This window comes from Strigops habroptila, chromosome 1 (assembly GCF_004027225.2).
Source record: "Strigops habroptila isolate Jane chromosome 1, bStrHab1.2.pri, whole genome shotgun sequence".
Taxonomy (NCBI): Eukaryota; Metazoa; Chordata; class Aves; order Psittaciformes; family Psittacidae; genus Strigops; species Strigops habroptila.
This window is the reverse complement of record NC_044277.2, coordinates 62,257,170-62,283,618: the sequence shown is the minus strand read 5'-3', so window position 1 is coordinate 62,283,618 and position 26,449 is coordinate 62,257,170. Positions and strand designations below refer to the sequence as shown.

Below are 26,449 nucleotides of genomic sequence, written 5' to 3'. Positions count from 1 at the left end.
GTATTTTTCTATAACAATTAAAAAGTAACCTTATGTTGATGTAAGAGAAACCAACTGAATGAGCTATTCTAACCCTTACCTGATTTGAACCCTTCTTAAGATCTATGAGCCTCTAACTCAATGTTCTACATGGAGAAATAGGGCAGCAAGCTAAAATAGTAGAAATTGGCTTCAGAACAAAGAAAGGAAGGTATTTCTTCACTCTACATATATTTCAGCTGTGGAACACGTTTACTGATAGCTTACATAGGTTCAGAAAGATCTTGGACAGATTTATGCAAGAAAAATCCATTGAAAGACATTATATGCAAAGATTCCACAAAGAATCTGAAGCAGTAACATTAAGGTACTCTTAACGGGAACCCAAATATGTTTATTGCCCATCAGTGCCTGACACAGACTGTCCAGAAGCAAACTACTAGTGCTTAATTCAGGTTCAAACCTGGTCTACTCAATAGACCTACAGGATGAACATTTCAGAGGAACCTATGACTATATCAGCATTAATCAAGCAAAATACAAAGCTCTGTGGAGAATATGTACAATGGGCCTCACAAATAGCACTTTCTCCCACAAAATTTGACAGCACAACCAAAAAAGTTTCTCTGTTATGTGCAGTTGAGTGGAGTTTAGTTTAAAAGACAGGAATAGCACAGTTGTGTGCAAATCAAATGGCATTATTTGAAAACAACTCTGAAAGAATGGAGGCTAAAAATCTCATCTAATTAATGCATAAAAATAGTTGACGATTTATTGACTTTTCTGTGAATATACAGCTCCTATTAACAATATTTAGATACATTTTCTCAGAAATTATTAATTATTTATGTTTAGTAATTTATGATTAAACATTTTACAAGAGACAAGGCACTAAAATGTACAGTCAGTCATCCTTATTACAGATGCTGTGAGTTTCAGACATACAGTAGATTTCCCTCACTTTGACAATTATTGAATCTCTTCCTCCAGTGGTGCTTTTGGTTGCATTTCCAACCATTAGAAAGTATACATTTTAGGACCCTACTTTTGTCTCCTTTTACTCACTCTTTCTGTAGGAAAACCAAAGAATTTGCTATGAAAATGAGCTACACAGTAAAGATACTGAAAACCCCATTCCTCACATTACTAGAGACTCGGACGAACTGAGAGCTCCTTAGAGAGTCAAACTATAATGTGGGCATTATTTATCAACTAAAAACAATAGTAACAAAAAAAAAAAAAAATCTCTTTAAAGGTGCAATTACAGAAGCTATTTCTGTGCAAGGCAGAACCAGGTTTGGTGGTGTTTGAGGCACTAAAATACTAACCCAACACGTTACAACAGGTGAGGTGACTGAGGCTGATGCCATGCTAGGAAAATCAGAGAAGCCTAGAGGCTACAATTTGGCTAAAAAGGGGACCTTAAATAATGTATAGTTTTTAGTGCAATTACCCAGAAACTGTTGCTAATAAAAGGCAAAGACTATGAGAGATACCATCTAAATACTCCAATAAAATATTCAGTATCAGAAGGAGCATGTACATTTTCAAGTATCTTATGACAAATAGCCCAGTACTGAAGTGCTAGTTCTGTTTTAGATGCTCATTGACTATAAGCACAAACACGGCACCATGTAAATTCATATATTGTTAAAATACAATGGAAGCTAATGCCACATAATAAATACAACACAGTGTAGAGAATGGATTCCTAATTATTTGACCATTTATACAAAAATGACAAAGAGGGGTGCCTAGCTCCAAGTGCCTCCTTGAAGTTCTCAAGCTCTTGTGCTGGCAATATTTTAGAGGTCCAATTTTCAGTGTCTAATGCCTCTGCATTTAGACTGCAGTGATTCTGAGCCCCCTGAACACACATGGAAAGATTATCACTTTCAGAAATTTCCAGAGGATCCTTGCAGTCTCCTTGACCAAAGAAATTCAGGTGCAATTCCAGTACTGGTCAAATATATATGCAAAATAAGGGAAGATTCTGCCGGATAAGAATCAGTGATGATGGAGAGAGAACCTTGCAGAATAATCTCAGTACGCTGGGTCATTGCCAAATTAAAGTGGAAGTCACTTTTTCCCCTTGGAAAGATAAGACTTCTAAAAACCTGGCCAATAAGACTTGTCAAAACATGGCCAACATGATGTGCCACCACAAGATGGTTGTACCAGCAGGCACAGCAATAACACATTTGGAAACAAATTATGTCTTCAAGTGTTTTTGCTTCTTGGGTATTGTAAAAATATTTCTATTAAATGGCATGAATTTTTGGAAAAGAAAGATTCTTACTCACTCAGCAATGAGTCACTCAAATATCACAGGCAGAAAAAAAATGTTAAAACTATTATGTGACTGCTCTTGATGAGCAAAATCTGATTTTTTTTAACTTGGAAATTCCAGAAGATGCCCAAGGGAAGTGTTGCTCCAATGCTCCCCGGAAACTGGTGGGATCTGAAAGTGTAACCAACATGCTCTGTTAAAAATCCTATCCAAGGTTTCTAGAGCCCATTTTGCCCCAAAGTCCTGAGTTGCCATGACCCCTGTTGAAGACAGTGGGTCAGCACCTCTGAAAAACAGGCCCTGTAGCTACACTTGTGCTGCTGGGTGCTAGTTGGTGGTAAAACAGATTGTACATCTTGTTCTGGAAGTTCTGAAACAAAACCACAAAAAAAAAAAAAAAAAAAAAGGGCATGATTAGGGCTATGCTCTCTAGTTCTTTGGGAAGTGGAATAGAACGGAATATCTCTGTATTTGCATTTCTGGATTACCAGAACTTTTTCAGGTATCAATCTAACATGTCAGGACATCTGCATCTTGAGAAGTTGAAGATCAGATCTCTCATTAACTTTAGATTCCTCAGGAAAAAGCAAAACAAAGGTGAAAAGTATAAATAAACACAAAAGCCCACATATAGCTGAAAATACAACATATTAGGAAAAAATTATATATTATTAATTTGGTTGAATTTATATATATCTAACTGGGGATGGATTAACATAGTTGGCTTTATTTTTTTTAATGAAGAATGTGAACTAATTTGATAGAAACAGGAAAGATTTTATGAGGAAGAAACATGAGAGCATGCCTGTGTGATACATTAACTGTACCAGTTAACCAAATCTTAACTGAGAACTGAATCTGCCAGGCTGAAGCTGTGTGAATTTATTGCTCTTGGTAGCTCAACACTGACAGGGCATAGTTTTAACTTGGTCCATGATTTGGAAGATTTTAATACATAACAATTTAAAAAAAATCAATTTCTTACCACCCAAAGTATTTTTTATAGATCTCCAAAGCACCCCACGGTTGTTACTAGGTCCATACTTGTGTTTTAAGTCATGACAGGATGTGTGCTTGAGTTTGATGTGCGATAGGGCTTGAGCCACTTATACCTGTGCTGTGTGTAGCAGAAGGGCTTAGATTTAAGCCAGTCTTCTCCCATGACCGATTTTCCCAGACTGGCACCTTGACAGTGCGCTCGTGCTGGATTTACAGAAGCAGCAGTGGTAGCTGCAGTATTTGGAGCAGAATGAGAGCAGAGACTGACACTTATCTCCGTGACAACATTTCAGTGGCGTTGTGGAAGTATAAACTGGAAGCAAGCAATAAACGTATCAGTCTGCAAGAGGAGTAAAAGCAAGATTTACCCCAGAAGATAGAGTTTTAATTGGCTGAGATGAAGTACTATTGCAATTGTTCATTGATTATGCCTCTAAATTTGTCACCTTATCAGTGTGATAGGGCACCTCAGTGACACAGTTAGCAATGATGGTTGCTCCCACTGGCCAAAAAGCCCCTCATTTTTTATTCAAATTCATCCACCACCACTGATTTGGGAATTGGAAAAGTTGCAATGAGTCAGTGCCAGACAACTTGAGAAGGTGAGACTCTCAACATGGTCCAACTGGCACAACCTTATGGCTCAGTGCATCCAAGTAGGAGTATTGCATTCAAGAGAAACAGGACAGAATCAGTATGGGAAGTTGTCTTCAAATGCTATCAGCCACCAACAGAGTGCAAGATAAAGCCCAGCCTGGCCTCAAAGCACTCATGCAAGCCAGTAATTGAAAGCAAAACAAGTGCATTTTGGAAACTACTGTTGCTTTATTTGGCAAGGACTTCTCATTACACTTCATTTTAGATGGAAACTTGGAGGTAAGGCAATATTTGGATTGGACATTATTGTTCCTTAAACAGAGGCTGAACCTCTCTTATTAGGTCAGCACTGATAACTCCTGGCCCGCCAAAATCTCTGCCCCGGTTTAAATACCAAATCCATCACATCACCTCCCTAATTTGGACTTTTCAGAGTCTCAGTATGTGAGAGCATTTACAAGATCTGTTTCAAATAAATAGTATTTATCATGTGTGTATCGATTCCGACTTCTGACAGTCCATAGGCTTGGTATCCAAATGTTATAAGGCCACACAGCTCATTGGATTGAAGGATGGTTTGTGGGAACACATAGGTGTCTAACAGAACAAAACAAATTTTAGCAAAGCTTCAGTGAGAGTAACAGGTCAAAACTTCAAAACTCCACAATTAAACAGGAACAGGAGCTTTCTTCTCCACGTTATACTGTAATAGAGAATGTGTGGCAGGAATTTATATGGGCAATTCAGCAGGTCCATTTGTGGCTTAGTACATAATATCAGGGCATAATTCTAAGAAAAAGGAAGGGATTTGTACATGACCAAATAACAGACAGAGCTTGAGCAGCTTATAAGTCACCTCGTTAGTGCCATATAAATAATGAATTAGTACTAAATTGGTGTATATTGCTAGTTCCAGATCCAGGGCTGTCCAAAACCAGCCTCTTGTATCTGAGAAGAAATATCTGAAGACTTGTGGAATACAATCAATCTCAAGTTGTGCTGAATACAAACCTATTTCTACTCTCTCGCCAAACAAATTTGATTAATGAGGTGCTCTAACATTTGGTCAGAAACCGAATCACACAACTGTTCTGCAGCTGGACTAACAAAAGGAAAACAATCTCAATCAACATTAAAACAAACCCCCAAACCCCACATAAATTAAATAAGGACAATCTAAAAATCTATCTTGCTTTATTTCTGTTACATTAGAGTTACTTCCCTAAATCTAAATATATATTGATATATGTAGTGTAGCTTTTTATCTAGTCAGCTTTTCATCAGGAAGGCAACAGATTGTTTCTAGTTATTTTGGCTGGTTATTTATTTATTTATTTTCCTTGTTGTTTTTTGTCTTGTGGCTGTTTTGACACATTGGGAAATCTGGACTAGGATGAATTAGATAAATTGGGCAAAAATGCTTTTTGATTCTTACTGCTAAAGAGGTTGAACATCCAGTTAGATGCATCCACATGCCTTCATGAATGTAACAGTTTTATAACCCCCAGACACGTGGTGACAACCTTTTCTTTTTGCTTGCTGTATAGCCTATGCCATTTGGCAGACTATGTGCTGAACGAATTTCACATGCCTTTCCTCGGTGCATAGCATGCGTATCTGGATAATGCAGTCTCAGATAATTGTCCAACTTCAGTGTAATAAAGAGTGAGGTCTAATAACTGGCAGGATTCCTACTTGGCACAGCTACTTTTCTTATTGTCAGGCACTTGGAGCTGTGAATGGTATGATAGAGGTGTCTCAAAGGAAGGAGTATTCAGGGAAGGTAAAGACCATGTGGGGGAATTGTTTGCCATACGTGACCTCTTGGGACAGCTAAGAGCTGTCTTCACTTCTGACTTGCTCTGAAAACCACACCAGCCTTTTTTTGCAAGTTTTTAAGTTGTTCAGTGTTATTAACATGACTGATGATGCTGTGGGATGCTTAATCCCTTCACCATCAGAATAGCAAAATGTTCAGAGCCACATCTAGGATGTTTTTATTTTATTGCTCTTGTTTTAGGCCCAGAAATCTGTCCACATTTCTATGTGCATTTTTTTTACATAGAAGAGAATCAAGCTGGTTTAAGTAATTCCATGACCAAGCAAAAAGTAAAAAATAAAAGATAGCTAAGAAGCAAAGTCCCTTGTAAATCAGCAGCACAGAAGTTAATCTGGGATACTGAAACAGAGATTGCTGCTTGCTTTCATTGTAAAAATATATTGTTATCCTATTCTTATAGATGGCAACAAATTGTTTTCTTTCTTTTGATCAGATGTACAGAGCTGTCCTCTGTAATGTTTTTTAAATTAAATTAACAGTCACTGCATATTATCCTATCATCTCATTACTTGGTTTATTTCATTAGCCTAGCTGTATTAATTTTAGTACACATTAGTACTTAATTTGCACGGAAACATTTTTGAATAACTAGAGACAGAGTTCAGGAAGAGTGATGATGTGTGGGTTTACAGTCAGCTGTTTTGCAAAGAAACAAAAATAAAGCGAAAAGACAGGCAATTATCTTATGAAAATAACTAAGATGCATCAGTCTTTCTTACAAAAACAGCTCTGAACAAGCTGGCTCAAAGTATGAAATCACAGGACTACTTGCGTAAAATGTTATTTTAAGATTCACATGTAATTCCCCTACCCCCAAAGTAACAGTATAGAAATGTGTAGCAGTTTCAATGTCATCATGAGAAAAACACCTGAAAACATGATACTGCATGAATGTGGGGTTGTATAGACTATGTACAACCTGTACACTGTGACCATAGAGATTCAGAATGAAACTGGCAGCATTACAATGCAAGTGGGGAGGAAGGAAGAGGACACATTGTAAAAGGCACCCTAACAATAACCAGCAAAAATAAAAATCTGCAAAAGAATATTGAAAAACACCCATGCAATCATACAAGTCCTTGGGATACTGCTAAAATTTGGTATTGGCAACACACAAAGATAAGTTATCATTAAACAAGATTCAGGTCAACATCCTCAGCTGCACTATGTGTGGTATAACTCAGAGCAGAGTAGCACTGAACCACCCTTCTTTCTCTGGCCACAGCAGCTTCCCCTAATCTATGAGGACCACTGCTCTGGGCAATGGCTGGCTGAGGGGGCTGTGTCTTTCAGCCCTGGCTAAATACATCTCTGCAGTGTAGGAAGGAACATCACAGAGAGGATTTGTGGCAAGCAGCAAGATCCCTTGCTCCTGTGATAAAGCAGCCTGGGCGTTGAAAGAAGTAGGGCAATAGACTGCAGGATGGGTTATTTCTTTGTCAATTTGAGGAAGTGTGTGTGCAAATCTTACACCGAGACTCATTCACTACCTAGAAAGAAGGGAGTTTGTTATTAAGAAACCCCAAATGTAACTTCTGCAGAACCCCAAGGATTTATGAATAATCAGTACCACTTACACAGCTTTAGCACCCTACATTAACTCTGGTCCTGATGAATGACTTTGTGGTCACAGGCTATCCTCCCAGAATTACATGGAGCTGGAAAAGAGAAAGTGATTTTCCCTATATAGACCTTTCTCTATACTAACCTTTCTTCAAAATGCTCTAATATGTTTCCTACTCTGTGCACCAAATCCAGAATGTATGGGCAGCTGTGTAGAAAAGGCTAACTAATAGCGCTTTCTGTGGAAGGGGAAGATGATGACGGAGGAGCACCCATTTCATGCTCAAATATTGTGTTATAGGCATTCTGGGCAAGACAAAGGAAAGAGCAAAACATGTAGCTCTGGCTGAAATCCCCTGCTCATATTGCTGATTTAAAAAAGGGGGTAAACAGACATAAGCAAGAAATACAGAAGTAAAGAAAATCAACAAATCAGAAAGATTATACCAGATAACAAGCCAGATGATCTCCAAGGAGAGACAGCACTTGGAGCCAGATTCATGTCAATTTGGTAAGCATAAAGGAATTTCCCACATCTTGCCTAGAAGGTGATCATTTCTCTTCATAAGCACATAGAGGCTGAGACCAATGGCCACTACATGTCTGGTATATATTTTTTCTTACAGAGTTAAACAGGGATCATTTTGCCCAGTCCATCTTTTAAGTTCATTCTTGCCAACAACTCGTATAACAAATCCAGAGAAGAAGAACAGGTATGTTCTTCTTCTTAAAATACTGCTGTATTTTATCTGTGGGAAAATGGTTAACAGGAAAACACAATTATGTGAAAGTATTTGAATGATGTAAGCTAGACAAAAGAGAGAGGAACAAATGGACATATTGTCTGAGATGGCTATATTACATGTAAGAAAAGTCAAACAAAAGGAAAGATAAATCTTAATACTTGAGGAAATAATTGCAAAAATAATAAATGGTAAAAGCCACATTTCTCAAGTCATTTAAACTCCACCACACCAATCACCTCGTAAAGACTTTAGATGGAGAAGTCAAAGCCTGACAAGGACACACATTACTTCATCTTGTTGATCTTTTACATTTTTCTGTGTCTTATCACCCAACCTTACAGCAAACAAAAGTCAACCACAGATGGGAAAGCAAAAGCCTGTGTCACTAGTAAGTCATCCATCACCTGTACCACAAAAACATCTTGTGTTGTTTGTGTTAGGTGTGACATTCCCATTCTTCCTCTACTCATGTACTGATCATTCTTTCTTTCATGTCTTCATCTTGGCTCTTTCTAATTTTCCTCCTGTGATCTTCTTTCTTTCAAATAGAAGCTGAATTAAAAGGGTCTGTTGTTCAGCCTAAGAACTGTAACTTTTGGTGTCAGAATAAGAATATATACCAAAATGCAAGGCATTGACCACTTAGTACAGTCTGAAAACATGCACATTAAAAATTATTTTTAATAAAAAAATAAAACAATCTTTCATGAGCAATGGTATAACTTTCAGGAGTCAAAACTAGCCTTATCTCACATCTAATGAGATTCTCCCTGGACTATTTCATACCTTCTCACAGGGCTATCTGGACCCAGATGGTTTCTGTTTTTGCTCTCTTCTCAGTGCTGAAATTGCCTCTGTTCATCAGTTTTTGACACTTTAACATACATGGTTTCAATTTCATAGCTTCAAGTTACTTTCACTTAGAAGCAGTGTGGAAGGAATCCCATCACTGGTTTAGACAAATGTCTTTCCTATTCTTTTTTCTGGATGGTGCTTCAACAATTGTCATAACCACTCGAACAAGTGACTCATCTTCCAGATCACAGAATGCAACTTCAGAACAAAAAGGTCCTCGCCCTCGTTTACTTCTTTTTATTTGGCTCTACTGTTACTATACTTTCCAGTAGTGTTTCCATTCAGCAGGAAAAAAGTGTCCATAATGACATCCTTCTTTGGAAGTCCTGTGCTTCCTTCATACAGCCAGTTAATAAGAAAAACTGAGTTTGCTGTCAGAAAGATCTGTCTTCAGATTTCACACATGGCCTATTTTTCTGATCTTGCTGCAGCTGTGTGAATTTTTTTCTCTGTCATATAAAAGAAGTTGTAATAAATCACCCCCATTGCAATTGCTGGTGTTAGCATGTTGAAGGGAGCAACCCTACAACAGTGTTAACCACAGTTAGTACTGTGGTTGATAATGGCAGTGCTTGCAAAGATGAATCACCAACAGGGAAAGCCGTTCAAGAAAAAGAAAGACGGGGGAAAAAAAACCACACCAAACCCAAACCCCAACACCAAAAGAAATTCACTCCATCAGAAAGAACATCCAGGGAAGAGATGGGAGTGTAATTGGGAATGAATGTTTTGTAATACACTCCAATCTGAATATGTTGCTTACTGTATGGACTTGCCCACATGAATCATGATCTGAAAATACTTTACTGAATAATGGGATACTCAGGTTTTCCAATTAATTTTTTTGTTCATTTTTCTCACTGCTGCAAATGGTTGTTGTACATCTTCCTGTAAAACAGCTTTTCATATGTCAGAAGTTCTTATGAATCTTTGTGGAGTTCTGTATTTCATGTTTTCTTCAGCCTTGCCCCACTAGACTAAATGATTGTCTGGGGAAGGATTATCTTTCTTTGTGCTTTCCTACCATCTACTATTCTGGACCCCCAAACTCTGTGGGGACCTTCATGTGAATGTTTTCATACAAATCATGTAAGGTCAATCCAGAGGAGCTTTGACACACTTGTGAGGTGGGCCGATGCCAACCTCATGAAGCTCAACAAAGCCAAGTGCAAGGTCCTACACGTGGGTTGGGGCAATCCCAGGCACTGCTACAGGTTGGGCGGAGAAGAGATTCAGAGCAGCCCTGCAGAGAAGGACTTGGGGGTGTTGGTTGATGAGAAGCTTAATATGAGCCGGCTTCAGTGTGCGCTTGCAGCCCAGAAAGCCAACCGCATCCTGGGCTGCATCAAAAGAAGCGTGACCAGCAGGTCGAAGGAGCTGATCCTGCCCCTCTACTCTGCTCTCGTGAGACCCTACTTGCAGTACTGTGTACAGTTCTGGTGTCCTCAACATAAAAAGGACATGGAGCTGTTGGAGCAAGTCCAGAGGAGGGCCACGAGGATGGTAAGAGGGCTGGAGCACCTCCCGTATGAAGACAGGCTGAGAGAGTTGGGGCTGTTCAGCCTGGAGAAGAGAAGGCTGCGTGGAGACCTCAGAGCAGCCTGCCAGTATCTGAAGGGGGCCTACAAGGATGCTGGGGAGGGACTTTTTGTCAGGAACTGCAGTGATAGGACAAGGGGGAATGGGTTTAAACTTGAACAGGGGAAGTTTAGATTAGGTATAAGGAAGAAGTTCTTTACTGTGAAGCTGGTGAGGCACTGGAACAGGTTGCCCAGGGAGGTTGTGAATGCTCCATCCCTGGCGGTGTTCAAGGCCAGGACAGAGTCTTAGGTGACATGGTTTACTGTGTGGTGCCCCTGCCTATGGCAGGGAGGTTGGAACTAGATGATCTCAAAGTCCTTTCCAACCCTAACTATTCTATGACTATGATTCTATGTCTATCACCCCTCACTGACAGCAAAGGCAAGAAACACAGCACTGTAACACACACAACAGAACAAAATAGAATGGTGCTCTGAGACAGGAATGATTCCCTTGAACTGCTTCCCACCCTGTATGAAGGAAAAGGGGGAGAGTCTTAGACTTTTCTTCTAGCTAGGGAGAGGTTGGAATGCTCAAGGAAGCTGCTATGCCATCAAGTACTGCAAAGGGAGATAGAGAGAGATTTTGTCAATGGACTGGCTGGTTCACTACATTTTAAGAGATTCATGAATCATTAAAAAGATCTTGCCCTCAGAATGACTCCAGCTGAAAAGGACACAGCTCTGGCAGCAGCATGAAACTCTCCTAGTTCGGTATGCTACTTGAATACAAGATGGGCCTGGAAAAGAAAGGACAAGCACAATGGCTTTTGAGGAAGAAGTCACTTTTCCAACTTCTCGTGGGTCAAGGCTCAACCAACTGGAGGGCCAGTTCACAATTGTTCCCTCAATCAGCCAGCCAGCTGGAAAATATTTCTGTTCTTCATAAGCAAAGGGCTCAGTTACTACAGTGCTCCTTTTGCTACTTACTTCATTTTCCCATCTTCTAGGAAGAATAAGTTATGAACTGTATTAATCAGCTTGATTTTTTTTTGCCCTAAGCCCCAGCATAACAATCCAGCCAATACCTGTCAACCACCTTTTGCCTCAATAGCAGAGAGCAACTCCAACCCTTGCCTTCATTTGGGAAATGGTAGACGGGAAGAGATAGAAATCAAAATAAACACTACAACCTCATGTTTAAAGCTGTTACATTTTCTCAGGAATACCTAATGTAAGAATACCCAGAGTACCTTAAATTTCAAAAGGATGTTAGGGCATTCTCAGAGGGGAAAATCCATTGACATTTTAGAACACTGTGCATTTCTGAGAGTTAAACGAATCAGAACTACCTACAAATGAACAATTTAGTTTTCCCCTTGGTGAAATCTACCACTGTTTCTCTAAACATTAAGAGTAAAAGAGTGCTCACTATCAGCCAGGCACCTATCCTGTCACTCACTGTACATTCACATTAAAAAACCCTCTTTCCAGTGTGCATTACTCATTAATGTGCTCAATCAGACTGACTCTCTGCCTCTTTATGTTCTAAGGTGAATTAGGAAAGGGTCTGTTAAAAGATGATACAGGCCATTCTTTTGTGATGGTCTGCAGTTTTCTCTCCCAATACATTTTCTTTTTATTTAGCACTTCCATTTTTATCCTGTGTTCTTCTTCAGCCATCTCACACTCTCTTTCTATTTGCTGTATTTTTGCCACATGAACTTCATTCATTTGGATTAACTGTAGTTGCAAAATTGACATTTGCTGATGATGTTCTTCCTCATGCATCTTTTTCAGAGCACTTTCCTGAGATGCTTTACTTCTGTAGTTCTTATCTGCTGCTATTCTGACATCAGAACACGATGGCTCAGGTTGGGAGGTACCTTCACATACTGGGAAATGTACCAGCTCTTTGTCTTCATCACAAAGTTCTCTATTTGAGACAACAAATGACTCTGCAAAACAGAAGAGGAAAAAGTATTTTAGTATTCTCTCCTCCCTCAAGAAACACAAACTCGTGATAACATAGTTATCGGTGTATGCATCTAAACTTTGTGCTTCTGTGCCATAGTACAGGAGCCACTACATAATGCAGTTCTGTTACAGAATACTAAGGGCATGATGGTCTGAACTGAACCGCTCTGGGCTCTGTTGATAGACCTCCATCCATGGCTCCTGTAACAGGAGCTCAGAATATTAAAGTGAACATAGGCATTTATAAGTGGACACCTAAATTTAGGTGGCTGAGCCTGGAGGTGAACCTTAAGGCAGCTGTTTAAGGCAAATCTCTAAGTGACTTGCAATATTTTTATGAAAGATCTGAGTGCCAGATAAAGACCTGTATGAACATGAATAGCAAGAGGCTGAGGGAATATGAGGAAGAATACTACTTATTCCTTCCTTATCACTACTCTACATGTTGTAAACACAGTGGTGAATATTTTTAGGAAAAAATTACACTTTTCTAACTTTGTGACAGTTCTACCAATTCTTCTGAAATAAAAGAAACTACCCATGAAATAAAACAGTTACCACTGCCAAAAAGGGTCTCAAAATACATTCCTTTACAAATCCTGATGGCTACTTACAGTAAATACAATTATGAAAGGGACATTGTAAGAATGTCATCTAACAATGTAGTTACTGTTGTCTTTTGAGCAAGGACAGTCTTCTATGTGTGATCCTGACTTAACAAAGCTTGTGAGAAACCACTGTAGCCACCCTCCCTTTCTGGTTTTGATTATTCCTTCTGTGTGCGCTTGCCAAACAAAGAAGAATGTAGTGCTGAACTTTTTTAGGAAGGCCATTCTCCAATGCAGACTGCGGTGTGAAATATGGCTTTACATATTCTAAAAGTCCTGGAAAACAAAGGAGAGAACACCTACAGGGAGCTCTTGCAGCAGACAATGTGTATCATTCCCCTGTCCGTGCTGCAGGCGATGCTGTGCAGGGCGGGTGGCCGGTGGGGCTGGGCAGGAGCGGGGCCGCCGCGCTGCGCTGCCGGGATGCCTGCTCTACACGCGGACCGGCTCGGCACCACACCTCACCCACGACACCCTGCAGACGGTCGGCGGCCCCCCCGCCTTGGCGCAGCTCCCCCTGCCCGCCCTGTGAGTACCGCAGTCCTGTCTGCCTGCGGGGCGCAGCGAGCCCCCGCCACGCTGCCTGGGGCGGGCGGGCTTCTCGCTTCCCCGGGTGCAAGGAAATGCCGGAGTCGGTTGGCCTTGTGTTGCTTCCCCGTCGAAAGGAGGTGCAGTGTAAGTCTGACGAGGAACCGCTGAGGGAACTGGGGTTGTTTAGTCTGGAGAAGAGAAGGGTCAGGGGGGACCTTATCGCTCTCTACGACTGCCTGACAGGAGATTGTAGTGAGGTGGCGATCAGTCTCTTCTCCCAAATAAAAAGTAATAGGACAAGAGGTAACGGCCTCAAGCTGTGCCAGGGGAGGTTTAGGTTGGGTACTACAAAAAAATTCTTTACTGAAAAGGGTGCTCAGGCATTGGAACAGGCTGCCCAGGGAAGTGGTGGAATCACCATCCCTGCAAGTGTTCAAAAACCGTGTAGATGAGGCCCTTAGAGACATGGCTTAGTGGTGGACTTGGCAGTGCTGGTGGAATGGTTGGACTTGATGATCTTAAAGTTCTTTTCCAACCTAGTTGATTCTATGATTCTATATGTCAAAAACTGATGAAAAAGAATTGAGTAAAACCTCAGTGTAACTCCTGGCGGCCTAGGGAAATACACAGTATTGTAATAGCATAGCTCTGAAATTACTTTTCTATAACTAGCAGTCACAGCTAAGCGGAGAGATTTAGGCTGCTGAAAGCAAATCCGTGGCAAAATCACACAGAAAACAATACTACTTGCAACATTACAGTAACATTTATACCTTGACTAGAAGCATCAGGCTGATATTCAGAATCTTCTGGTGGGCTCTGCAAAAAGTACATTTGCTCAGGCATTATGCTGGCAATCTTCTCTTTCCCTATGATGTGAGTACTTATAAGTGGACTAATACTTCTTTTTACCTTCTCCCGCCTTTCATGTGCCATTATCTTTTTTGTCCGTGCCTTGATATTTTCCCAGCATTTCTTTAACTGTTTGAAGTCTCGCAGTGATACACTGGGCTGTGAATTATATTCATGAGCTAGTGCTTGCCAGGTACGTTGCTTCAGAGCAATAGTTCTTGCATCACTTTTTTTACATTCAAGCACGTATTTGTATTTTTCAACTAATGCAAGCAGTACACTCTTCTCCACTTCTGAGAAGTATTTAGCAGGCTTTATTATTTCGTTTTGCATTTTCTACTGTTTCTCCAAGAAGCCAAAAATCCTATGAAAACAATGTTGAAAGTAAAAAACAAACAAATTAGACTGGTTACAGTATCAGGAAATTGTGTTTCAGCAAATAACACCTAAACATAGCTTCTGATTCTAACACACTTCATCTTCTAGAATAGTTTGTGAGTAGTTCTAGAGAACATAATAAAACATTTAGGTAAGATATAGTGTAATTATAAGCTATTTATTTCCTACACAGTTACAAAGAATACCATAATGAGAAGCTTCTTGGTTTTGTTACAATTTATCTTGATACCAAATACTCAGTATTCAATTTACTTAGTAACTTGGTTTTAGTAACTTGTGTTCCTGTTAATTGCACTTATTTGCACCCAGAGTTCTCAAAGCCCTGAGCTGTGGAACAAGTTCTGAAATCTAGCACTTTACAGCTTCAGGTTTAAGTCTGAAGCCACCTTCAGCACGTGTGTGTTTCGTTTCGTACAGAAAGGACCCTCTTCTGCCCTTGCTGACTGCATATAACTTCTCGCCTCTCTACAGTATTTGAAAGTTGTATGAAATATGATAGTAGGAAGTTCTCTTTTTAAAGACTTCTGTTGGTTTGGTTCTCTCCTATGCTCAGCCCTCCTTGACTGACATGCAGTAGGCAGCAGGATCTTGACCAGCTGCAAGGGTTTCAAGAAGACATGAATTAATTATGGAAACTAACTGCTCTGAAGGTACAGGTCCTTCGCCCTTCACTGCTGACTCAGTGTGTGGCACTCTTCCTTATGCTTGCAGTGCTGGTCCCTCTCAGGAGTGAATCACCAGGCTAAAAAGAGTTCTGGCCTCACTCAATACAGCCACTTCCCTATTACTTACACCACGTTAACAACTGCATGTCTTCTCAACTCTCAGACTTATGCAGTCAATAAGAAAAGGGTAGCTGATATCAGGGAATACTTAGCCAAAAAACATAATAAAGCAGTGTTTCCTTGAATTATTAACACATGATTGTGCTGTAAAATGTAGTTTTTCTCTTATCTTTCCACAATCCTTTTCCCATCCCCTCCTACTATAACTGTGTGTCCCCAATTAGTTTCACAATTTGGGCAGAAACTTCTGGATAATTATGTAGAAAATGGGGGAGAAAGCTGTCTTAGGTCATATTTCTTCTGGTTTTAATCATAAAACTCAGAGATGGAACATATGTAGTAAATGGTTCGTAATCCTCACAGTCTAGGAATCTCCCAAAAACAATTTTCCCAATATGTATTTTGCCCATTGTTTCCACTACTTCCCTCACAACATTACTTGAAGATGCAATAGCTATCACTATGAAATTTCCTCTTTCCAATATTATTTTTACTGAATTCCACTGCACTATCACTCTCTTCATACCATCCTTGTAATTCCTTTCCTCCAAACATCTTGATACTTACAGTTATTTTCATCTCTTTCACTGAAAGTAACTACTTATATTTACAAAGAAAGCTAACAGACAAGCTAATATCAAAATGAGAACCCAACTCTGACATATAAGAACAGGAGATCTCTCAAGTAGCCCATAACATGGGACAAACCCCAGCAAAACAAAGGAGTCAAAGAATAGAGGAGGCAGTAGAACAAAGCCCAGAATAGCAAAACTGTAACAAAGTGGATAGAAATAAGTAATAGTCTGAGTTTACATTAACTATGTTAAGTCAGTAGCAGTAGCTAAGTTGTACCCCTACTGAAAAAGCAGCAAACACTAAGTTTGTACTTTCTGTCACTGCTCAACTGGGTAATCACTAGTCATTGTGTACTGACTGGACAGCGGCACCCGTGCGGTTCCTGGCTAGTCACAGTTCTGCTGTCTCTTACCAAATGCAGGTGTCATGAGGATATGGGAGAGCTGGGATCAGCACACAGGATTTAGGGGACAAAGGGAAAGGTTCATAGAAAACCAGAGTTTATTAGCTGTACTGTTATTTTTTTACAAGAAAGAAAAAGCTGGAAGAAGGAAAAGAGCTGGGTCCCTGTGCAAGGAAGATAATTCTCTGATCAAGCATTTCCTCCATCTTCACTGGCAAATGCTCTGACCACACCACCCAAGTCTTGGAAGGCAGACGCAGGGACTGTGAGAATGAAGACCTGAGGCCCACTGTAGGAGAGGATCAGGTGCGAGATCATCATAAGAACCTGAACGTGCACAAGTCCATGGGACCTGATGAAATCCATCTGTGGGTCCTGAAGGAGCTGGCGAATGAAGTTGCTAAGCCACTGTCCATCATATTCAAAAAATCCTGGCAGTCAGGTGAAGTTCCCGATGACTGGAAGAAGGGTAATATAACCCCCATTTTCAAGAAGGGGAAAATGGAAGACCCAGCGAACTACAGACCAGTCAGTCTCACCTCTGTGCCTGGCAAAATCTTGGAGCAGATTCTCCTGGAAAACATGCTAAGGCACATGAAAAACAACGAGGTGGTTGGTGACAGCCAACATGGCTTCACTAAGCGGAAATCCTGCCTGACCAATTTGGTGGCCTTCTATGATGGAGCCACGGAACTGATGGACAGGGGCAGAGCAATTGACATCATCTGGACTTGTGCAAAGCGTTTGACACTGTCCCGCATGACATCTTTGTCTCTAAATTGAAGAGACATCAATTTGATGGATGGACCACTCAGTGGATAAAGAACTGGCTCGATGGCCGCACGCAGAGTTGTGGCAAATGGCTTGATGTCCGGTTGGAAAACAGTAACAAGTGGTGTCCCTCAGGGATTGGTGTTGGGACCGACCTTGTCCAACATCTTTGTCGGCAACATGGACAGTGGGATTGAGTGCGCCCTCAGCAAGTTTGCCGACGACACCAAGCTGTGTGGTTCAGTTGACACGGTGGAGGGAAGGGATGCCATCCAGAGGGACCTGGACACACTTGTGAGGTGGGCCGATGCCAACCTCATGAAGTTCAGCAAAGCCAAGTGCAAGGTCCTACACCTGGGTCGGGGCAATCCCAGGTACTGCTACAGGTTGGGCAGAGAAGAGATTCAGAGCAGCCCTGCAGAGAAGGACTTGAGGGTGTTGGTTGACGAGAAACTGAACATGAGCTGGCTTCAGTGTGCGCTCACAGCCCAGAAACCAACCATATCCTGGGCTGCATCAAAAGAAGCGTGACCAGCAGGTCGAAGGAGGTGATCCTGCCCCTCTGCTCTGCTCTCATGAGACCCCACTTGCAGCACTGTGTGCAGTTCTGGTGTCCTCAACATAAAAAGGACATGGAGCTGTTGGAGCAAGTCCAGAGGAGGCCACGAGGATGATAAGAGGGCTGGAGCACCTCCCGTATGAAGACAGGCTGAGAGAGTTGGGGCTGTTCAGCCTGGAGAAGAGAAGCTGCATGGAGACCTCAGAGCAGCCTTCCAGTATCTGAAGGGGGCCTATAAGGATGTTGGGGAGGGACTCTTCCTTAGGGACTGTAGTGGTAGGACAAGGGGTAATGGGTTCAAACTTAAACAGGGGAAGTTTAGATTAGATATAAGGAAGAAGTTCTTTACAGTGAGGGTGGTGAGGCACCGGAATGGGTTGCCCAAGGAAGTTGTGAATGCCCCATCCCTGGCAGTGCTCAAGGCCAGGTTGGACAGAGCCTTGGGCCACATGGTCTAGTGTGAAGGTGTCCCTGCACATGGCAGGGGGGTTGGAACTAGATGATCTTAAGGTCCTTTCCAACCCTTACTATTCTAGGATTCTATGATTCCATCACACTATATCAAGTTATTTATTATCCTCTGTGAAAACTTAGTCACTCCATATATTGGTGACAGGAATTCTTAAACACCTATAATCTCACAGAACAAACCAAGTGTATGTAAAAAACTTGAAAGTCTCAACATACCAATCATTATAATGTCTATGTCTAATAGAAGAGAACATCTGCTTCAGAAGTTCCTTAAATAAAAAAATAAATTTTAAAAATAAGCAAAAAGCAGAAAATGGGCATCCTAACAAGAGATACTGAAAACCAGCAAATTTGCTCGATGAAACAGCTCTCAAAACATGTAAAATGGGAGAGACCTATAATGGAACAGACTCTATTTACTAATCTATTTTACCATTGTATGGTAAATGTACTAATTGTACCATTCCGAACCATTGAGCTGCTTAGGACAGCTGCTGAAATGAATATTTTTGGGCTAAATACTGATGGTCCAACCTGTCTTAACCTCAGTTTCACTGAGGAACAGGATCAAAAGCAGTCCCACCAGCAAGTCATAAGGTTCAACAACTTGTGACCCTGAAAAAAGAAGATCAGAGACTCCAGGCGATCAGAAATGCCTGATTCTGCCTTCCACTGATGCATGTAAATCTTATTTTTAGCTTTGAAAAGGAGTGAGAATCTGAGACCAAAAACCATTACGTTTGTATGCAGAAAAATCCCTTTAATTAGAAGAAAAGTTCATTTTCAAGAACTTTGGAGGCTAAGTTCAAAAAGGTAAACAATCATACCGGGAATTCTGGATTTGAGGTGCTAAATATTTAGTTACACAGACTGGCAGAGATCAGCTGATACCAGTAAATATTTAAAGCATTTCCACATATGACTTCATATATATTTACAACCTGTGTACTAGGAGAAAAGCTCATCTTTCCTGGATGGAGCCACACCAAACCCTTAAGTATCACTTTCATACCACGCTATCATTTATTGCTATTATTTTTACTGTGGTATTGTGAGAGACTGATCTGAAATCAGACTCCACTGTCCATTGTCTCAAAGATTGGTATGAGAAGCTGAGATGGAATTCCACCAATCCATTGTTTCAGAGATGGGTGGAAGGAGTTGAGATAAGACTCCAATGTCCATTGCCTGGGAGAAGGGTGTGATGAGCTGGAATGGGACTCTACTATCCATTGCCCAAGGAATGAGTGGGAAAGAGCTGAGCTAAGATTCTACCTTCCATTACCTGGAGGATTGGTGTGAGGAATGGCTGCCCATTATCCCAAGAATTGCTGCAGACAGGTGCAGTTGAAGAGCTGGCTGCAAAACCAAGGAAATTTGTCCACCAGGAACACATGACATGAAGAACAGAGGTACTCCCTCCACCTCATTATAAAAGGGGAAAAAAGTTATCACAAAGAGGAGCCATTGCCATGAGGATGACTCCAGAAGGACACCTCCGTGAGGACACTCTTCACCAATGACTACTATGGACCCTGATGGACACCTTCCATGAGACATCACCATGAGGGCAACTCCACGAGACACACTCCATGGGGTACCTTCACAGGGATGACTCCAGAAGGACACCTCCATGAGGACACCCACCTCCAACGACTACTCTGGACTCTTGGGGGGCACTCTGCTCTGATATCGACTACGAACCCTAGAGAACTCCTACCACAGACAACAACAGATCCCTGAGACACCGCTGGATCCATGGTGGTGACTCTCTCTCTCTCCGCACCCCAAATTCTTGCTTCATTTCCATCCTTTTTCCAATCTGTCCTATCACTATCCCCTTTATTACAATAATATCCCTTTTTAATAATAATTGTCTTTTCATAATAAACCAACTGATCAATTACGGTACTTCAGCTCGTTTGCATCTTAATTTCACTCTTGGGATCACGAACTGAAACAGGGTCCAGCACTGGGGTTTTCTCCAGTCGGACCCTGACGGGTATCATCTGAGACCCCCAGTCATGAGCTCAAATACTGTACATTTAAGAACAGAAATGTAGATCCTACTCTGAGAAGAATACAATATATCAGTCTTTCCTTCCCCCACATTCCTAACTATTTTTTTCCTACACATACAACACTGTACATGTACCCTTTCCATGAAAAAGCCAGGACTATGATCTAGGATGCATAATAGAACTCAAGAACCAGTGAAAGCAGTTTAATGCACTTACTACACAGAAGAAAAGAGGTCTTGAAGATTCTTTTCAAGCTCTTACATGCTTAGCCTGCTTGCTTCAACACATTAAAGCCCATTTTCAATTGGTGAGCAGAAAGCACTCTGAGATGCCAGAAGCTGCAGCAAAACACCACCATATATTTATATTCACCTCTTTTTCTTTATACATATCGATCACCCTCCTGCAGCCTACTGGCTCCTCTGCAGAACATGAGAAAGGACTCTCATAAGCCTCGGACATTTGCCGAGGTGAGCATCTCCAGAGAGGAGCCTTCAACCCTGGAGCGAAGGGAAACCCCGTGTCGCGGAGCCTCGGTTCTGAGCTGGGAAAACCAGCCCCAGGGAGCGCGGAGAGCAGGAGCGCGGAGAGCAGGGCGGGCAAAGGCGAGGCGCAGCAGCCAGGGAGCTACAGACCAGGCTCACCTCTGTGCCTAGCAGGGTCTTGGGGCAGATTCTCCTGGAAAGCATGCTACGGCACATGAGAAACAACGAGGTGGTTGGTGACAGCCAACATGGCTTCACTAAGGGCAAATCCTGCCTGACCAATTTGGTGACTTTCTGTGATGGGGCTACGGAACTGATGGACAGGGGCTTACACCATGACAGGGGCAAAGGAGTTGACGTCATCTGCCTGGGCTTGTGCAAAGCGTTCGACACTGTCCCGCACGATATCCTTGTCTCTAAATTGAAGAGACATCAATTTGACAGATGGACCACTCAGTGGATAAAAAACTAGCTTGATGGCCGCACGCAAAGAGTTGTGGTAAACGGCTCAATGTCCAGTTGGAAACCAGTAACGAGTGGTGTCCCTCAGGGATTGGTGTTGGGACCGGTCCTGTTCAACATCTTTGTCGGCGACAGTGGGATTGAGTGCGCCCTCAGCAAGTTTGCCGACGACACCAAGCTGTGTGGTTCGGTTGATACGTTCCAGGGAAGGGATGCCATCCAGAGGGACCTGGGCACGCTCATGAGGTGGGCCAATGCCAACCTCATGAAGTTCAACCAAGCCAAGTGCAAGGTCCTACACCTGGGTCAGGGCAATCCCAGGCACTGCTACAGGTTGAGCAGAGAAGAGATTCAGAGCAGCCCTGCAGAATAAGGACTTGGGGTGTTGGTTGATGAGAAGCTGAACATGAGCCGGCTTCAGTGTGCGCTTGCAGCCCAGAAACCAACCGTATCCTGGGCTGCATCAAAAGAAGCGTGAGCAGCAGGTCAAAGGAGGTGATCCTGCCCCTCTACTCTGCTCTCGTGAGACCCCACTTGGAGTACTGTGTACAGTTCTGGTGTCCTCAACATAAAAAGGACATGGAGCTGTTGAAGCGAGTCCAGAGGAGGGCCACGAGGATGATAAGAGGGCTGGAGCACATCCCGTGTGAAGACAGGCTGAGAGAGTTGGGGCTGTTCAGCCTGGAGAAGAGAAGGCTGCGTGGAGACCTCAGAGCAGCCTTCCAGTATCTGAAGGGGGGCTATAAGGATGCTGGGGAGGGACTCTTCCTTAGGGACTGTAGTGACAGGACAAGGGGTAATGGGTTCAAACTTCAACAGGGGAAGTTCAGGTTAGATATAAGGAAGAAGTTCTTTACAGTGAGGGTGGTGAGGCACTGGAATGGGTTGCCCAAGGAAGTTGTGAATGCTCCATCCCTGGCAGTGCTCAAGGCCAGGTTGGACAGAGCCTTGGGCCACATGGTTTAGTGCGAGGTGTCCCTGCCCATGGCAGGGGGGTTGGAACTAGATGATCTTAAGGTCCTTTCCAACCCTAACGATTCTATGATTATATGACTCTAAGCCCAAACAATTTCCATTTTAAGGCTAAGAGATCCTTCCAGGACATATGCCCAGGATATAATTTAGTATGTAGGAAGCTGTGCTGAAATGAAAGTTTACTGTGTATCAATTATACAGTAAACAGGATTGATTTGGGAATGTGTAGGCACATGAGAACAGTTGCATAGTAAATTCTAAGAAATGAAGAATGGAAGGCTTCTCCCACTCTTACAGGTGCCCAAGCTCTAACATATGCACAGTAAGAAAGTGCTTTATCCCAACTATCTTCTCCTGGCATGGCTGAATTCACAACTATATATATAACAAATCACTGTCCAAAGTACTTGTTCTCTCATACAAACCCTTATTGTTTTAAAATAACAACGTTATCTCTCTCAGCTCCTCATTTTTACTTTGAAATGTTGTGTGGCGTTCTTCTTTTAAAGACTATAAGGGATGTGCTGTGGGCTGCTGGAAAAACATCTTGAAAAAAAATTACACAAGTGAAGCAGTGCAGATGTTCATAAACGTGTATATACGTATTATTTTGCTTGCACACACCTAAACATGCACCTAAACTCGAACCAGTTGCAAAGAAGCCCATTTTGGGAGAAAAAAAAAATCACTTCAGATGGGCATGTGTAAGCATTTTCAGTCCCTGAAATATTCTTTAGGCATAAGAAATGCAAAGAGAAAGTTATGGTGGAAGACTTCACCTAAGTGTGAAGGTCACACTAACTGAACCCGTAGAAAATAGTTTGCTAGCAAAGTGTGGTCACTTACGGTGTGAAAGAGGAATTAATTTACCAGCACCAAAAGGATTAGTACCAGAATTAGTTAAGGATTGAAAAAAAAGATTTATTTATCCAACTTCAAATGCAGATGAAGCTTTAAGCATAGTCAGTAGTTAACAGCACTAAAAATCATAATTCTGCCCTTTACATCCTGTGTTTAAGAGTGAAAAAAAGCCATGGAAATGCAGTGACCCAAACTAGCCACAACAACAGGTTTATATTTCGTTTGAATGCCAGAACCAGCAGTAAACAGTGTCCTCCCTCCTCAAATGTTAGGTTTTCCTCACAGCTTCCATCAGAGCATTCCAGGCCTGACCCTGTCTACCTCGAGACTTGAAATCACTGGGTAATTAGGGGCATATTACAAGTATGAACGGGATCTATATGGAAATTGTGTTACATATAATCAGATGAAAAACCCCATAAACCTCTTTGGATGTTTTCCCCTCCCTCCGTTTTAATATAAATTAATAGTTATCATGCATCATCCAGCAAATGAACAAAATAATCTATTAGTAAAAAAATCACAGTACTGTGCTTCAATTTCTTCTGGCAAATTTCATGTACACATACAGGCAAATGTATTTTTTGAAGATACGTATAATATTACATTACACATACACGCACGTAGCTATATTTTAAGCGGGTCATCCCGCTACCTATGGAGGCCATCCAAAGCAGTTTGTGCAGAGAAAGGTAATGGACGCAGGTTGTTATTTGCAACGATTGTCTGAAATCGATCAAAAATAGGCATAAACAGGAATCCTACCAGACTCTTCTGCACCCGAACTTCTCCCACATTAACTCGAGCTGGGTTTTATTTCCTCGCTAGCTCCTCCTGAACGAGAAAGCAGAGCAGGTCCCGGCTCCACAAAGGCGGCCGCTCCTCCCAGGGCGGGCATGCGGGCTGCGGCGCGGGCTCAGGGACATCTGCCGCGGCAGGGGGACGGCCGGCGGCCGCGCTGACACCCGGCGGCCGCGGAGCGGGGACAACCCCACCCTGCAGCGCCCGCCTTCTCCCTGCTCCGAACAAAGCGCCGCCGAGAGCTGCTGCCGCCGGCTCGGCTCGGTTCAGCTCCCCTCCCGCCCCCTCCCCTCTCCTCCCCCCGCGCTGCGCTGGCGGCCGGGCCTGCCTCCCTCACCTCCCCGCCGGCAGGTCGCCGGCACTCCTTCAGCTCCCCGCAAACCCCGCGCTGGATTTCCGCCTCTCCAGAGCGCAGGCGGTGCGGCACCGGCCTCTCCCGCCGTGCCGCGGGGAGGAGCGGCCCCGGGGGACTCTGAGCCCCCAGGTGCCGCGGCACCGGGCGGGGGGGCGTGTGCCCGGTGCGGGGTGTGCGTTCTGGGGAGCGACGTGCGAACACCCGGCGGCCGCCAGGAAGGGGCTGGGCAGCCCCGCTGCACCTGACGCGGCCCGCGGGCGGAGCTCCCGGGCCGCACGTCGCTAGTGCGGCACCCCCCACCCCCCTAGTGCGGAGCGGGTGGGGGTCCCCGGCCGCACCCGTCCCGATGCGGCGGCAGGAGACGCCAGCTCGGGCTTTACCTCTGACAATGCCCGCTGGAGTGTGAGGGCCAGCGCCCCCAGCGGCGGACTGGGCAGGCGGAGGCGGGCTGGGGGTGCCGCGGTGAGGAGTCGCTCCTCCGTCCCCTCCCTCCCGCCGAGCTCCCGGTTCTCGCTGCCGTCCCGTCCCGTCCCGTTCCCCGGGCCCGGGCTCCCGCGCCCCTTCCGCGCCTCGCGTGACGCAGTTCCTGCCCGCCCGGTGCGCCCCGGGCCCCGCTGCCGTCGGCGCTGCTCGGGGACCGTGGCGGCGGGCGCGCGCGCGGGCCGTCCCTCAGCCCCCTCCTCTCCGCGGGTGCCGGAGGAGGAACGGGGAGCCGCGGCCGGCGGTAAGGGGCCGCTGTGGTGGCGGCGGTGGTGTTGGGGGGGAGCGGCGGTGGCCGCCGGGTGCCGGCTCCATCCGGCTGCTGCCCGCTGCCGGGCTGGGGTGAGCCGCGTGCGGTGGCGGCCCCGGTCTTCTCCCCGCTTCCTTGCCGGAGCAGGTGCTCGTCCCCTCCCCGGCGGAGCTGGCGGGTCGGTAAGGCCGCTGCCCGCGGCGTGCTGGGCCAGCTCCAAAGGCGGGACAGGGCCCGGGCGCTTCTCCAGCGCTTGTATTCGCGGGGGGGGGGGGTGGTGGTGGTGGTTGTAGCTTCGCCCTTTTTCCCCTCCGATCCCGTCCCGCTCCAGGGTGGGAGCGCCCTTTTCTTCACAACCTCCATCGTGTGCCTGTTCCAAAGGCATACTTTGGGCTCTGCTTGTCTGGCTGTTGCCGCTGTGTGTCATCTGTTCCAGCGCATGCTCCGCGCCTTTCAATCCCAGGGAAGAAGGGGGAATCTTGAAATAGTTCGGGTTAGTTTTTTTTCGGGGCTTGTGTAATCTTCTGGCGGCTTTGTCTTCCCTGAGGGCAACTCTGGGAGAAGAATTGTTTCTTTCCATGCTGTATTTTTCCTCTGAAGTTAAAAATATAATTGTTAGCCTGGAGATTTTAACGTTGAATGTAACTGCAAGCGAGGCACAAATTAAAGTCGGAATAGACATGACCCTTAAACAGGTGGAGCAAGAATATGAATGATTTTCTGAAGCTAAAACAATAGTTTGCAATCTTTTTTCGATTTTCCTAGGGTTGCCTTGTCATCTAAAGATCAAATATGGACCCTGAGGCTGAGATAAAGAAGCAAGTAAACCCCTTTTACTGCAATGTGAGTATTCCTTACTGAAAATTGTAACTAATACAAAGTAATTTTGGTAGAACAAAGTTGGACTAAACCAAGCGTGAAGTTGTTATTATTATTTTCCTTGAGCAAAATGGATAAATAGCACTAGACTTGAACTCATTTTGCTTTCTTTGTTATGTTTTACTTGGATGTGTGTCAGGAACCAACTTACTAAGTGAAAATGTTACTATTATGCTTCTAAATAAAAGTGTTATTTTAAAGTGAAAGATTAAACTGCAGCTCCTGGTCAGAGAAAAATAAATATCCTAATTTATGTTCTTGGATTTATCGCTGTTGGTTTTGGGCATCTTGGGGTGTTTTTAGAGGAGGAGAAAATATTTGGACTGCCTTTGTTCATTCATGTGAATTTAAACCTGATCTGCTCTTGTTCTGAACCAGCCCAGGCATAAACCAGCTGTGATTAGAAAACTTCACATGCATGTGAGTGAGGCAGGCCCCAGGCTGATCAAAGTGTGTTAGTCTGGATGCAGCACTGAGGAGAACTGGCTCATTGCAGGCAGGTGTGCTGGTGTGTTACAATTATGCCATGCCCCTCGTTCAGATTTGGTTAATAGAG

The 26,449-nt window shown here is 43.5% G+C and overlaps 2 protein-coding genes across 11 annotated transcripts in view; one reads left to right on the top strand and one right to left on the bottom strand.

Annotated features, from left to right (window-relative positions):
- Nucleotides 1–352: 352 nt before the first annotated feature.
- On the bottom strand, nucleotides 353–24,851 carry MSANTD3 (Myb/SANT DNA binding domain containing 3). 5 transcript variants are annotated; one of them, XR_003992041.2, is made up of 4 exons: nucleotides 23,894–24,213; nucleotides 14,282–14,724; nucleotides 8,804–12,350; nucleotides 353–2,440 (listed from the first exon to the last, which is right to left on the bottom strand). XR_003992041.2 is itself a non-coding variant. In XM_030490722.1 (4 exons), exons 3-4 carry the CDS (start codon nucleotides 14,691–14,693, stop codon nucleotides 11,941–11,943), a joined length of 822 nt encoding a protein of 273 aa, XP_030346582.1. In that variant the 5' UTR covers nucleotides 14,694–14,724; nucleotides 23,894–24,054; nucleotides 24,665–24,833; the 3' UTR covers nucleotides 353–11,940. The 5 variants fall into 5 exon arrangements, 4 of the variants coding, with proteins under 4 accessions (XP_030346582.1, XP_030346572.1, XP_032775920.1 ...); XM_030490722.1 differs by adding an exon at nucleotides 24,665–24,833 and having other exon boundaries at nucleotides 353–12,350; nucleotides 23,894–24,054; XM_032920029.1 differs by lacking the exon at nucleotides 353–2,440 and having other exon boundaries at nucleotides 11,570–12,350; nucleotides 14,282–14,327; nucleotides 14,421–14,724; nucleotides 23,894–23,982.
- LOC115609891 overlaps nucleotides 24,578–26,449 on the top strand; it is an 18,757-nt gene continuing 16,885 nt past the window's right edge. The window contains exons 1-2 of one of the 6 annotated variants that reach the window (XM_030490666.1): nucleotides 24,578–24,746; nucleotides 25,780–25,857. In XM_030490666.1, coding sequence (XP_030346526.1) covers nucleotides 25,807–25,857 — 51 coding nt within the window. In that variant the 5' untranslated portion in view covers nucleotides 24,578–24,746; nucleotides 25,780–25,806. Of the gene's footprint in view, nucleotides 25,009–25,178; nucleotides 25,197–25,394; nucleotides 25,508–25,779; nucleotides 25,858–26,449 lie in introns of those variants that run through there. The other 5 variants (XM_030490696.1, XM_030490657.1, XM_030490688.1 and 2 more) reach the window with 5 other exon arrangements.